This window comes from Stomoxys calcitrans, chromosome 2 (assembly GCF_963082655.1).
Source record: "Stomoxys calcitrans chromosome 2, idStoCalc2.1, whole genome shotgun sequence".
In the NCBI taxonomy this organism is placed as follows: Eukaryota; Metazoa; Arthropoda; class Insecta; order Diptera; family Muscidae; genus Stomoxys; species Stomoxys calcitrans.
This window is the reverse complement of record NC_081553.1, coordinates 41,530,759-41,546,188: the sequence shown is the minus strand read 5'-3', so window position 1 is coordinate 41,546,188 and position 15,430 is coordinate 41,530,759. Positions and strand designations below refer to the sequence as shown.

At 33.2% G+C, this 15,430-nt stretch overlaps 1 protein-coding gene across 1 annotated transcript; it reads right to left on the bottom strand.

The window, feature by feature from the left end:
- Positions 1-804: 804 nt before the first annotated feature.
- On the bottom strand, positions 805-5,882 carry LOC106086091 (myosin regulatory light chain 2). The gene is made up of 4 exons (XM_013250618.2): positions 5,856-5,882; positions 5,426-5,560; positions 1,479-1,718; positions 805-1,318 (listed from the first exon to the last, which is right to left on the bottom strand). Exons 2-4 carry the CDS (start codon positions 5,426-5,428, stop codon positions 896-898), a joined length of 666 nt encoding a protein of 221 aa, XP_013106072.1. The 5' UTR covers positions 5,429-5,560; positions 5,856-5,882; the 3' UTR covers positions 805-895.
- Positions 5,883-15,430: the final 9,548 nt, after the last annotated feature.

The window sequence follows — 15,430 nt, the reverse complement described above, 5'->3', positions numbered from 1 at the left end:
CAAGTTTTTTAAAAATATTTAACAAAAGCTTTGCTATGTGTTGGGTTTTCCATAAAAGAAAAATTGGCAAGCATAGTTAGAGAGTAGTTAATAGTTAAAAAGATAGTTCGATAGTTAGATTGGTTATATAGAGTATATGGCTTTCTAAAGCTATAGAAATTCGTTTTGGTTTTCTTCATAGTTTGCTAGATTTCTAATCTTCTTTCTTGCTTCTTCTTTCTAATGAACCAATGAACGAACGAACTAAACGAACGAACGAACGAACTAGTTAAATTCATAAATTGTTTTGTTTTTTTTTAAGGTTTTCTTTCGAAATAAAATTAAACAGAAAATTAAAAAGAAAAATATTAAGAGAAAAATTTTAACATTTCATAACAACCTTCCCTAGAAGGCAGGCTAGTGGTGGTTGAGAGTGTAAAACTCCCCGCCCCCACCAATTCCTTTTTTTTAGGGATGTGGTCTTGTTGGGCGAAATTCATTCATCCTCTTAACAAATTTCGCCCCCCAGAGGCTCCACTCATTCTCATTATCCGTGTTTTTCATTTGCTATGGTCGTGGTCGTTTGGTGGTCGTTTGTTGTTTTTTTTTTTTTGAAGTTTTTTGCTTTTTTTCAGAAATTTTTTCAATGAATGTTTTTTTTGGTTTTTTGTTGCAATTATTAAAACAATTGATTCTTCTTTTATTATATTTTTTTTAATATTTTTTTTGTAAGATTTTTTGTGAAAAAATATTTTCTTTTCATTTTTGGATTTTTTGGTTTTTTGTATTATCTTATGGAGTTAAAAAGTTAAAAAGTAGAAGTGCTTAAAAGTGTTTGAATGGCATTTTTTTGTTTTATATAGAAAGTGTACAAAAACATTTATACATTTAGAATAAAATGAATTTTGTGGGCACCTTAGGCGGCTTCTTCTTCTTCTTCCTCTCCCTTGCCAGTAAGCATTTCGATCAAGGCCAAGGTATCGATTTGGTTCTTATCATCGATAACCATTTGATCGTAAGCATCATCTACTTCCTTCATGGTGAATTTGTCACCATAGCTCATGAGCATGTCACGGAATTTATCACCATCGATGAGACCATCATTGTCGAAGGTCTTGAAGGCGGCAATGACGACTTCATCTTCATCGTTAGCACCGGAGCTGGCCATGCGGTTGGCGAACAAGGTCAACAATTGGGTGAAATTGATGGGACCAGTGGCTTCGCCCAACATTTGGTCCAATTCCTTGTCGGAGGCGATTTTGCCTACGGAATCGAAAGCGGCGCGCAAATCGTTCTTGCCAATAATGCCGTCCTTGTCAGCATCCATAAGTTGGAAAGCCTATATTTAGATGCGAGAGAGTTGTTTTGAATGAGTGGGGAGGCGTTAGGTTTGATGCGTTTTTGCTTGATTTCTATGATTAGTATCTATGAGTTTTGTTTTTCAAACTTTTTTTGGTAGACTAATGTTAGTTGTTTTGGTTTTTTGGTGGGGTACTTACTTCCTTGAATTCGGCAATCTGTTTTTGGGAGAAAACAGAGAAGACGGAGGAACCAGCACGCTTGGATTTGCGGGAGCCGCGGCTGCCACCGGAAGCTCTCTTGGAGCCAGTGGTGGAGGCGGGAGCTGGGGTGGCAGCTGGGGCAGGGGTTGCTGCCTCAGATGCAGCCTCAGAAGCGGTTTCAGATGCACCACCCTCTTCCTTGGTCTTCTTCTTCTTGATCTTCTTCTTCTCATCGGCCTATTGGTTAAGTAATGAATAAAAAAAAAGTGAATTAACTTTGGTTTCTAGCATTGAATGGAAGTTTTTTTTTCAGCAGACTTTTTAAAGGATTATTTTTAAAGGATTTTAAGGGGTTTTGAAGTTTGGTTGAAGTTATTCTTGTAAGTTTATTTTTAGTTTTTTCCTACGATTTTTATATTTGATTTTTATTTTTTAATTTTTTGGTTTCATAAAACATTGGTAAGAGTATTTTCTATTTTCTTTCTTTTTTCATTTGAAACAACATCTTAGTTACGTAAGCTATAGACACCGAAATTTTTCATATGGCAAGTGGAGGAAGAATTTCTAAAACTTGGAGTAAGAAATATGGGAAAACTACTATTGGATATATTTATATTGAATAAATTTACTTAATTTGATCATGAAATCATAGATAATTTCATTAGGCATCTAAGCAAGTATAAATTGAACTCCAAAACTCTTAATCGATTTAAAAGTGCATCTGAGTTAAATCGAATTTTATAAAAAAAAAATTTTTAAATTTTTTATGTAAATATTTGAGCAAACAAAAATTTTATGATAAAGATTTTCATTAAAAAATGTTCCTATGATTAAAATTCAATTTTATCATAGGAACATTTTTTATTCAATAATTTTCATTATTTCTTATATATTTTTTTAATTTTAATAATTTTTTAATGTTTTTAGGAATATTTGACTTTATTTCCATTTGACATAATTAGAGATACTCGATTTATTTGGTCTAATGTAATTTCCAAAAATTTTTAATCACTTTTATATTAAAACTTGTGTGTTTTTCTGAAAGCATTTTAAATAAATAAATTTTATTTATTTTTTAAATATATATATATATGTTTTTATATAATTGTTTGTATTATAATTTTTTTTTTTTGATAAATGTGTGAGACATATTTTTGAACTAATTTTATTTTCTTTTAAATTTTTCAAATATTTTTCATTTATTTATTTTTTTTAATATTTTGCACAAGGAAATTTTTTCTAAAAATATCTTTAAAAACATGCTTAGAAAATAAATTCTTCTATAATTTTATTGAAGAAAGCTAATATTTTTTAAAGCTTTTATTTTTGTGAAGAAATTATTTTTATAAAGTGAAATTTTTTTGCTAAAAAATAAATTTAGATAATTTTAGTTTTTTGTAGTTTTTTTAATTTTTGTTGAAAACAAATTGCTGTACTATTTTATTTTTCCCCCAAAAAAGAAATATTTTTATAAAAACTTTTTTGTTATTATTATTTTAAATCATCTTTTCTTTAATTGTAGCCATTCGTTTTTCCAAAAAAAAAAAATTTTTCAAAAATAACAAAAACAAATTGAAATTTTCTTTATGTTTAACAAACTCCTTATTTATGTTTTCCTTTTAAGATAAAATTAAAAAATATATATATTTCTTGGATATATTCATCATCCATGGTCATGGTCCTGACGAGTGGTTGAGTTGGCTCGTAATGGCAATTTCAATATGAATCTATGGACAAAAACTCCTGATGAGACCTTCTAGTAGGCCCGAAATGACCATTGCATTAGGTATCATCAGTTGTTTCAGATTGAGTAATTTTTTTTATTCCGCTTCAAAGAAGGAAGTGTGACTTTTTAGTCTCAATTTCCCATTAAATATAAGTAGAACTATTCCTAATGGATAGGGGAGGGGTAAATCCACTTGGCGTATACTGCTAATGAGGACTTTATACGAAACTGTGAATTTTTTAGTAATCTTCAGTTAATTGCAATTGTGACATTTTATTCCTACCACGATTGAAGAAAATCATTAAGAGTTACATTTCAATTTCCAAATTAAAGATATGTAGAGTATTTCAATTTATGGGCAAATGCATCTGAAATTGCGAATGCCTTAATAATTCTTATTTTATTGAAATTGTGGCATTCTTGCTACGAATTACGAAAATCATTTAGATTCACAATTTAACATCATAGATGGATCCGTTTCCGGACCGTGGAATATGTAAATCCATACAGAAATTTCTATGAATGAGAACTTAGTCAATTCGCGAATCTTTTGGAAGATGAAAATTTTTTTCAAATTTCTTTTTGTGTATACTATTTAAGTCAATAACATTGAAAAGTATTACTTAATTTTGTTTTCTTATGCAATAAAAAATGTTTGTTTTTTTTCGTGTTGAAGATAATATTTAGGAAAAAATTTGTAAAATTTAACTATCACATATAGTTTCTATTGGCATAATGAGTTAACAGTTATAGTATGATGTAGTATTCCACAGTAGGTGAGTGACATCATGCCATAAATGTTAACATGGAGCTTCTCGCTAAGCCAGTGAGCAGATTATTCTGTTGCCAAGTTGTGGGTTCCAAAAATTTAACAAATTAAATTTAAATTGGGTAGATGATTCTATATTGAGAATGTGTAACCTAACCTTAACTTTTAATTCAAATTTTTTAAATAGTGTTTTTAGTATTTGAAGGGCTGATTTTGGAAGCTTGAAACAAAAATTGAAAAAAAAATATTTATTGAATTTAAAAAAAAAAATAAAAAAAAATTTAGGTCAGCTTTTATTTTTTTTATTTAAAAAATTTATTTTTTTATCAAGGAATAAAAAAATTTTTTTAGACCAACTTTCCAATTTTTTATTATTATTTTATTTTACAGTTATTTTTTTTTAAGAAAATAAGATTTAATTTCACAAAAAATATTTTAGAAAATTTTTTTCTCAATATTTGTTTATTATGTTAGTTAGTTACTAAGTTAGTAACTAAGGGAATAAAAAAAATTTGACTAACTTTCCAATTTTTTGAGATTTTTTATTATTATTTTATTTAACTGGTTTTTTGTTTTTAAGAAAATAAGATTTAATTTCACAAAAAAAAAAATTTAAATTTTCTCAATATTTGTTTATTGTGAAATAATTAGTAACTAAACTCAAAACTTTTCAAAAATATCCTGCAATTTAATAATTCTTTTTTTATAAATAAAAAATAATTCTTAAAGAATTTGGCAATTTATTAATCTTAGGTTACTTCACCACTCCATATTTTATTGCAATTATTATTTTTTTTTTTATTTTATTAATATTTTCTTTCATTATTTGAATGTCTTTTAGTCATCTCAAAAGAATTTTCGATATGGCTACACATTTCTTTGCTTTAAATTCTTGATTATGCAAGATTTCATTGAGTAATTCTTCTTTCACAATCAAACACACCAACAACACAAAAATTCTGTATATGTATAAAGGTGTGCGTGCGTATGTTGAAATAATCCCATCAGCCTTGGTGTGTTATATGATATTTAGCACATGTGCTGTATGTGCTTTATGCTCACTCACATTATCACAAAAGTCTTAAAATGTTCTTTGTAAGTGTAACATATCACATTTCTTGATAAACTATTTTTAGAAATTGTGTATAACCATAACACTGGTAAATTTTTCTAGAACTTTTTCTTATAACAAGTCCTTTTAAACTTTTTAAAATATTTAATATTTTTTGTAATATTTTGTCAAATGTTTTTTTTTATTTTCAGTTTTTTTCATATTTTCTTTCATAATTTCTTTCACCTTTGTAACACTTATTTTCTTTCATTGTTAATTGTCTTTTATTTGTCACATATTTTTCTTTTTTTTTATTTTCATAAAATTTGTCGAGTATCCTTTAAAAATAATCCTTTGTGCTTGGTTCGATTGGTCTTTTTCTGTTTTAGATTCCTTACCATGGTGATAGTTTTGGTTAGTTGTCTAAGCGAACGAACGGACGGAGCACAGTGAGTGTTCTGGCTGATTTTATCGATTCGGCGATGATATTTGAAGAACAAATTTCGCCGAGAAATTTTCCAAATTTTCCACCACTACAAGCAAAAACGCAATGCTCACACACATACCACGAAAGCCAGACATGCCAAGCACATGCCATATTAAACATTCGTTTATCCATATGGCCAACAAAAGTGTTAAACCCACATGTGTGTATGTGTATGTTCAATTGTGTCTCATCTCTATGGTCTATACACTGCCCGATCTATTTGTGCGCATACACATACACACAAACCTTCATAAACCATGGCGGTGATACCATTTTTAGCTTGTATGTACATGGCAGGCAGTGGCTAAAAACAAAAGTAAAATAAAAAAACACATACTCACCACTGAAGAGTGGTGGGCTGATGCTGTTGCTGTGCCAGCTCTCGCAATAGCTCTCCCTGATGCTTACAGTGTGTTCTTCTATACATTCTAATAATAACACACCTTCGTTGTTGAAGATCAGTGAATGTGTCTGTTTGTGTTTGTATTTATGTTCACAAATCTCCCTCTCTGGCTTTCTCTCTCTTGCTATTGTTTTGCCAGAGCAAATAGATATCTGATGTAGACATATAAGAAAAATGGATTTATGGACCAAAGCTAGTGGTATGCCAAATGTGTGTGTGTAGGTGAGTGCGTTATAAAGGAGAGTTTCTATCACCTACATTTAGTTCGTCCAGTTCTTTTAGTGCTCGTGTTGAAAGTGCCATAGTTGTTGTTTTTGCCAGCCATTTCGTTTCAATTGAAATTTGCTCAGCCAAAATGTCTTTCAGTTCTGTTGTTGCTGCTTGTTCTTCTTACTTGAATTCTATTTATATTACTGTGTATGCGTTTAGTTTGTTGTTTTTCTCTTCTTCTTCTGTCGATGTTCATCACCTTGTACATATTTTTTTTGATTTTCACAAAAACGGGGGTCTTTCCAATTCAAACTGTGGTCGCCTTTTCGTTTCGGGTATTTGTGTGTGGGTCATACAAACGAATCATCAATTGCGAGGGTGGTCGTTGGCCCATTGGTGGGGTCTGTATTCGAGACACTTAGATTACATGTGTGTGTGCATACCTACCACACATATGTATATATAAACCCCATTGTGCAATGTGAAAATTCATTCGTTTTTCATCGCCGCTGCTCACAATTACGCATGAAACCAAAGATACCCACCATCCATCCATATGTATTCTTTTTTTTTCATATATTGTTATTTTTTTTTTTAATTTATTTTTATCCATACTATTTGGAATAATAATATTTTTTTGTGAGAAATTTTCCTCTACTTTATGTAATACTAACACATTTCCAAGGTATTATTGGAGGGCTGCAGTGAGCAGCTATGGCGTAATGTGATGGCCCCAGTAATTGTCATCATTGATGCATGCCAACAATTTAGAATGAATTTTTCGACATGTAGGAAAACCGAATCTAGCATGATTGGTATTTCCCATAGAAAATCAAATAAAATGAATTTATTTTTAATTTCGTTCATGATATGTTTTTGTCATTCAAAGAGCAAAGACTTTGTTCTTAAAATCTAGGTTAAATTTTGAACTTGATCACTTTTTTACAAACATACGATGAAAATGTATTTTTAGACATAATTCTTCGGCATAACAACAAACAAAATTCACTTAATTCATATGAGTTTGAATAAACACTTATTCTTAATTGATCCCATAAAATTACCACTTATTCAGCAGAAACATTGGAACTAAGTAATTTGATTTTGAAAAGGAAATGCAGACAGAATTCACTTTCTTAGAGATATTTTTTGAGGAAGTTAGAAAATTCATTAAAAAGTATAGTCAAAACCTAAAGGAAATGCTTAAATTATTCTGTTTCATTATTATTTACCTATGTCATATGCTATGGAATTATTACAATCCTTAAACACTACGGTTCTGCTAAACAATACTTCTTCATAGATTTGCAGTTCGCTTACTATGTACTTGGTGCGTATGATTGATGATCCTAAGTGATACTCATACGCATATGTAGCCAAAGAACTTAGCATAGTTAATAGCATGAAGTTTAGTTTAGTCTTTTACTACCACCAACTAACTTTCGAAGGAATAAAGTTAGCCGCTTGAAATTTTGCACAAATACTTCTTATAGGTGTAGGTCGGTTGGGATTGTAAATGACCATATCGATCCATGACATAAAACCGATCTTGGATCTTGACTTCTTGAGCCACTAAAGGTCGCAATTTTTATCTGATTTGGTTGAAATTTTGCATCAGGTGTTTTTTTATGATTTCCAACAATTGTGCTTAGTATGGTTGAAATTGGTATATAACCTGATATAGTTGTCATATAAACCGATCTGGGGCTTGACTTCTTGAGCCTCTAGAGGGCGCCATTCCCATCCGATTTAGCTTAATTTAGCATGAAGTGGATTGTTACCACTTCCAACAATTGTGCTATGTATGATTCAAATCGGTCTGTAACCTGATATAGCTGCCATATAAACCGATCTTGAACCTTGGCTCCTTGAGCCACTAGAGAGCGTAATTCTTATCCGATTTGGTTGAAATTTTGCATGAAATGTTCTGTTTTGACTTCCAACAACTGGGCTGAGTATGGTTGAAATCGGTGTATAACCTGATATAGCTGCCATATAAACCGATCTGGTATCTTGACTTCTTGACCCTCTAGAGGGCGCAATTATTATCCGATTTGGCTGAAATTTTGTACAACGGCTTCTCCCATGATCTTAAACATACGCGTCAAATGGAGTCTCAATCGATCTACAGCCTGATACAGCTCTCCTATAAACCGATCTCCCTCTTATTCGATTTGGCTAAAATTTTGCACAATAACTACTATGGTCTTCAACATTCAATTTAATTAGCATAGCAATTATTTTCTTTTATCATTTGTTTGCCTTAAAAGAGATACCGGGAAAAGGACTCGACAAATTCGATCAATAGTGGTATATAAGATTCGGCCAGGCTGAACTTTACGTTTTTAATTGTTTCTTTTTTATATAGAAACCATCAAATGCAACAGACAAGACAAGAAAAGGTTTACAGAAATCTCACTACCAAAAATGTTGCGAAAAATTTTTGTTCGATTTTTTGGGCTATAAGGAATTGCCGACTTTCGACAAACCAATTACCCTCCAACATAGGATGGGGGTATATTAATATTATCATTCCGATCGTAACACCTCCAAATATGCGTCTAAGACCCCATAAAGTATATATATTCTTGATCGTCATGATGTTTTAAGTCGATCTAGCCACGTCCGTCCGTCTGTCTGTCGAAAGCACAACCAATTTCTATGAAATTCAGAAGCAATGTTGGGAGTCAAGAGAAAATCCCTGCTTCGAAATTACGATAGAATCGGTTAACAAATGGCCACATTAATGCAATATAAATTCAAATCAGTCGAACATACTTAAGGGAGCTATATCCAATTTTTAATTTCGATTTCAATTAGCTTCGTCTCCAGGCCAAAAATATGTATGTGCCAAATTTGAAGACGATCGGATGAAAATTGTGACCTGTAGTTTGTGCACAAATTAACATGGACAGAAAGACGGATAGACAGGCGGACAGAGCTAAATTGAATCATAAAGTTATTCTGAGTTGGTCTGTATACTTATTCTCTTCCTTCTGGATGTTACAAACAAATGCACTAAGTTATAATACCCTGCACCGTCTCCAAAATTGAGATATTGAGCTGAAATTTGACACAGATACGTCTTTTTGATACACTCTGGTTAAGTTCTTGAATTGGCCAAGTCGGACCATATTTGGATATAGCTGCTACATAGACCGATTTTCCGATAAAGGGTCTAATGTCCATAAAAACTTTATTTTTTATCGGATTTTGCTGAAATTTGAAACAGTGAGTAGTTTAAGGCCTCCGAGCGACAACTGACCCAAATATGGTTCAGATCGGACTATATTTAGGTATAGCTACCATATATAGACCGATCTCCCGATAAAGAGTCTGAAGACCATAAAATCTTTTTTTATAACCCGATTTCGCTGATATTTGCAACAGTGGGTTATTTTAAGCCTTCCGATATCTGACCGAAATATGGATTAGATCGGTACCTATTTAGATATAGCTGCTATATAGACCGATCTCCCGATAAAGGGTCTGAAGCCCATAAAAGCTTTATTGATTACCCGATTTCGCTGAAATTAAAAAACAGTGGGTTATTTTAAGCCTCCTAACATCCGACCTAAATATGGTACAGATCGGACTATATTTAGATATAGCTGTCATATAGACCGATCTACCGATAAAGGGTCTGAAGACCATAAAAGCTTTATTTATTACCCGATTTCGCTGGAATTTAAAATAATAGGTTATTTTAAGCCTCCCGACATCTGACCCAAATATGGTTCAGATCGGACTATATTTAGATATAGCTGTCATATAGACCGATCTGCCGATAAAGGGTCTAAAGCCCATAAAAGCTTTAGTTTTTAACCGATTTGGGTGAAATTTGAAACAGTGAGTAGGTTAAGACCTCCCAACATCCGACCTAAATATGCTTCTCATCGGACTATATTTTGATATAGCTGCCATATAGACCGATCTGCCGATAAGGGGACTGAAGCCCATAAAAGCTTTATTTATTACCCGATTTCGCTGAAATTTGAAACAGTGAGTTTTTCGGAGCCTCACGATATCCGACCTTAATATGGTTCACATCCATATTATTCAATTATAAGCTATTGAATATGCCAAAAAGACCAATATTTTGTTCTACAAAATTCAATAGTGACATAAATATTGTATTAGACCACTCAATGTCCATGCCGAATTTGGGTACTTAAGTTATCCAATTGGTTTCCTGATATCTCATTCTCAAGAATTTATTATTTGTTGTTGTTTTTTTTTTTTGTTTTTTATTTTTTAATTTACAAATATTTGTTGACCATTAAATATGAATTATATTCAGGGCTTTCTGGTGCAATAATGTGATATACACAGACTAAATCATTTCCCTAGCATGATATTGGTAGCAGACATTTGGTGTAAAAAAAAGAAAATTAGAAAATTATTTACATTTGCACATATTTTACATTTGAATGCTAATGCATATTTTAATAACAACAACACTGATGATGCCGTATTTCATTTTGTATACGGCGGCGTTAATTTTATTAATAAAACATTCTAATCATCGATTCGATGAGACACTATAGAGAGCTTTACAACACCAAACACCACACACATCATGCATAAAATCGCCCAAAAATATTTCACATTTTTTTCTTGTATTTGCATTAGTTATTAATCGCATCTGGCTTTGGGCCAAATTACAAAATTTTCGATCATCACTTGCATTAGCCAAAAAATAACAAAAAACTAATAGTTTCGAAATCAGTTATATTAGAGTGCAAAAAGAATTTATGTTTACTAAAAGAAGGGGAAATAAAAATAATTCCCAAACTTATCAATCATATATTGACATAGAACAAGATCTGTCAAATTCATTGCGACTTTGTTAAGTTGACCCTTTATTCATGAATTATTTATATGCCTTAAAAATTAGCAATACTTTCTGTTTACCCTCACGTCGAATACATAGATCAATGCTATTCATCCTTTTTAAAGGTGACGATACTTAAAATACAAAAATAGAGGCATACATTTATGATTTGATCATGAGACTCTCGATGATTTATATGTCTACGTGGTCACGCTTAATAATATATCGATAAGATCCATACATCAGCCAAGCTAAATCGTATTGAAATTCAATTTACCGCACACAATAAGAAGACTTCGTCATTGAAATGCCAAAAACAAGGATGTTCTCGGAAAATGTTATAGAACACTTATTTGTCAATGTGACTATTACAGGATTATCAACATTTTAATATAATATATTGGTTAGGTTAGATTAGAGTAGCAGACTCACTTAGATCATTTCTGGCTATAAACTAAAGCTTTTGTCGAGAGTCGAATCCAGGATTATTATTGGGTTGCCCAAAAAGTAATTGTCGGTAATTAATTTTTTCAACGGTTTGTGACTCTGTAATTGCATTCTTTCTTCTGTCAGTTATCAGCTGTTACTTTTAGCTTGCTTTAGAAAAAAAGTGTGCGTAATTTTGTTTACATTTGTTTGTTTGGCGTCAATTTTAATATGGGTACCACATGTATTGAAAGAAATTCATTTAAAAAACCGAATCAACGCTTGTGATATGCACCTTAAACACAATGAATTCGATCCGTTTTTAAAACGAATCATAACTGGAGATAAAAAATGGATTGTTTACAACAACGTTAGTCGAAAACGATCATGGTCCAAGCATGGTGAACCAGTTCAAACCACTTCAAAGGCTGATATCCACCAAAAGAAGGTTATGCTGTCTGTTTGGTGGGATTGGAAGGGTGTGGTATATTTTGAGCTGCTTCCAAGGAACCAAACGATTAATTCGAATGTTTACTGTCAACAATTGGACAAATTGAATACAGCCATCAAGGAGAAGCGACCAGAATTGGTCAATCGTAAAGGTGTCATATTTCACCAGGACAACGCTAGACCGCACACATTTTTGGTCACTCGCCAAAAACTGAGTGAGCTTCGCTGGGAACTTTTGATGCATCCACCATATAGCCCTGACCTTGCACCATCAGACTACCATTTATTTCGATCTTTGCAGAACTCCTTAAATGGTAGAACTTTCGGCAATGATGAGGCTATAAAATCGCACTTGGTTCAGTTTTTTGCAGATAAAGGCCAGAAGTTCTATGAGCGTGGAATACTAAATTTGCCAGGAAGATGGCAAAAGGTTATCGAACAAAATGGCAATTATATATTTGATTAAAGTTCATTCTAAGTTCTATTAAAAATGCATTTACTTTCTTTTAAAAAATCCGCAATTACTTTTTAGGCAACCCAATACATTGTTAATCCGAGTACCCATTTCGGATACCGGGATATCTCGGAATGTGCATGATCGGCGGCTATTAAAAGCATTCATCCGATGTTAAACCCCTTAAGCTAGCTAAAGCGTAAATTAAATTCTGAAAATATACCTTCAAATATTCTACAGGTGGACTCCGTTTCAAAACTTTAATCAGAAGTTTTGGGAATTACATCAGATTATGGATCGACATTGACCCCGTCTATGCTTTAAGCTAGTATGGTTGTTAGCCATAACAAATACTCGGTTGTGCGATTGTCATCAAATTGAATTAAAATTGTGTATTCCATGAGCTAAAGAAGCCATATGGGAAGCGGAACCGCTTTAGCTAGGATTGAATGCATCAGAATATGAACAGATATGGACCATGCCAAGTATGAGTATGGGGCGGTAGCTGAATTAGTGGCGAGTTCGAATTTCCAGTACGGTGACCTTAGGTTGGATTCTTACCAGCGGACTTGGTCTGGGGCATGAAGGTAGGAAAACGCCCACTTTGTTATAAAAATTTCGTTTTTAATATAAGTAAGGTCACTGAACTAACGGGTGAAGTTAACAAATAACAGCACGGTATCTTCTTAATATAAATCATAGTAAAATTTAACTGGTTAAAACAACCATTGTGTCCTCCGATTTGTTCTTCTGTCTCAAATTGGCTCGTTACTTGCCATTTAATTTTTTACGCAATTTACAGTTTTACCTAGATTTTCGTTTTTTTTAGTTACTAATTTCCATTTGCATATCTGACTTTGGCAAAATTATATAAAAGCAGTATTTTGAAATTGCTAAAAGTCATCAGGGCAATCATAGCTTTTTCATTTTTGCCGAATTTTGAATACCCACCACCTCGGGTATATATGTAAACCACCTTTCGTCATACGTAAAGCCTAACATTAGTCACGTAAAGTGTAACATTTGTCACTGTGTCAAATTTCAGTGAAATCGAATTATAAGTGCGCCTTTAAAGGGGCGAAGACTTTAAATCGAGAGATCGGTCTATATGGCAGCTATATCCAAATCAGGACCGATGTGGGCCATATTGAAGAGGGATGTCAAAGGGACCAACACAACTCACTGTTCAAAATTTCGGCGAAATCGCACAATAAATGCGCTTTTTATGTGGGTCCATAACCTTAAATCCAGAGATCGGTCTATATGGCAGCTATATCAAAATCGGGACCGATCTGTGCCATATTGCAGAAATATTTCGAAGGGCTTAACTTAACTCACCGTCCCAAACTTCGGCGAAATCGCACAATAAATGCGCTTTTTATGGGCCCACGACCTTAAATCGAGAGATCGGTCCTTATGGCAGCTATATTCAAATTTGGACCGATCTGGACAAAATTGAAATAAAATATCGAGGGACCGAACACAATTCAATGTCCCAAATTTTGGACAATAAAACGCGCCATCGGACAATAAATGCGCCTTTTATTGGTCCAAAACCATAAATCGAGAAATCGGTCTATATGGCAGCTATATCCAAATCTGGACTGATCTTGGTCCAGATTTGGGACAGTGAGGGGTTTAATACAACTCACTGTCCCATATTTTGGCAAAATCGGACAATAAATGCGCCTTTTATCGGTCCAAAACCATAAATCGAGAGATTGGTCTATATGGCAACTATATCCAAATCAGAACTGGCAATCATAGCTTTTTCATTTTGTACGTCAGAAATTAGTGGCATGTCCACGATTACGATCCTATAGAAAATTAGCAAGAAACTCTGACACAACACCAACCATTAAAAAACCATTCTTTATTCAATTATTTGAACATGTGTGCGTATGATTACTATGCGATAATTATGCCTACATTCGCCATACGTCATACGCCACCCTGGTCACTCATGTTGGGTAACAATATACAAGACCAAACTTTTTTGCAAAACAAATAGCGAAATTATGGGTGCAACGAACTTTATGGCATCTCTATTCTTGCTGGAATATAGCCGTAGACATACCACACATTTCTTTCATGGGTTATATCATGAAAGCCATTGCAACCCATGGCTTGTCACGATGAAGTAACTTCATTTATAGGCGTATGTCCATAGTGGAATGGAGCGGATTGATATCAGAACCCTCTTTTCGACTTAACCTGATTTTATTTTTAAGTTATATTGATATGCAAATTTGTTAAAGTCTTTTATAGTTTGCTTCATTTAAAAGCCACCGTAGCACAGGGGTTAGCATGTCCGCCTATGACGCCCAACGCCTGGGTTCAAATCCTGGCGAGACCATCAGAAAAAATTTTTCAGCGGTGGTTTTCCCCTCCTAATGCTGGCAACATTTGTGAGGTACTGTGCCAAGTGAAACTTCTCTTCAAAGAGGTGTCGCACTGCGGCACGCCGTTCGGACTCGGCTATAAAAAGGAGGCCCCTTATAATTGAGCTTAAATTTGAATCGGACTGCACTCATTGATATGTGAGAAGTTTGCCCCTGTTCCTTAGTGGAATGTTCATGGGCAAAATTTGCAATTTTTGACTTACGTTAGGCTTTTCGACATCCGTGTCGTTTATGGTTTAGATCGGTCTATATTTGGATATGGCTACCACAAAGACAAACATTTTGTACTACAAAATTTAACAGTTTGCCCCTGTTTGCAATTTTCGACTTATATTAGGCTATTCGACATTAGTGTCAATTATGGTTTAGATCGGTCTACATTTGGATATGGCTACCATTAAGACGAACATTTTGTTCTACAAAATTGAACAATAACTTGTACTCATTAGACCATTTAATATCCGTGTCGAATTTGGTCCATATTTCGATAAAGCTGCTATGGGGGCATAAATTATGAATTTTTCACCGGATTATGACATAAGGATACATTTATACCCAAGGTGGTGGCCTGGGCGAACTTAACGCCTTTTTACTTATTTTGTAATCAAGAGTGGAAGTCGCATTTGTTATCCAAACCTCACGAAATTTTGCAAAATTATTTTGCTCAAATGCGGACTCTGAAATTGTCGCATATTGGTTCTGATTTAGATATAGCTCCCATATGTGTTGGTTAGATT

Coding starts and splice junctions, on each gene's coding strand:
- LOC106086091 (XM_013250618.2), bottom strand. Junction 1,319..1,478: donor AGATTGCCGAATTCAAGGAA/GTAAGTACCCCA, acceptor ATCTAAATATAG/GCTTTCCAACTTATGGATGC.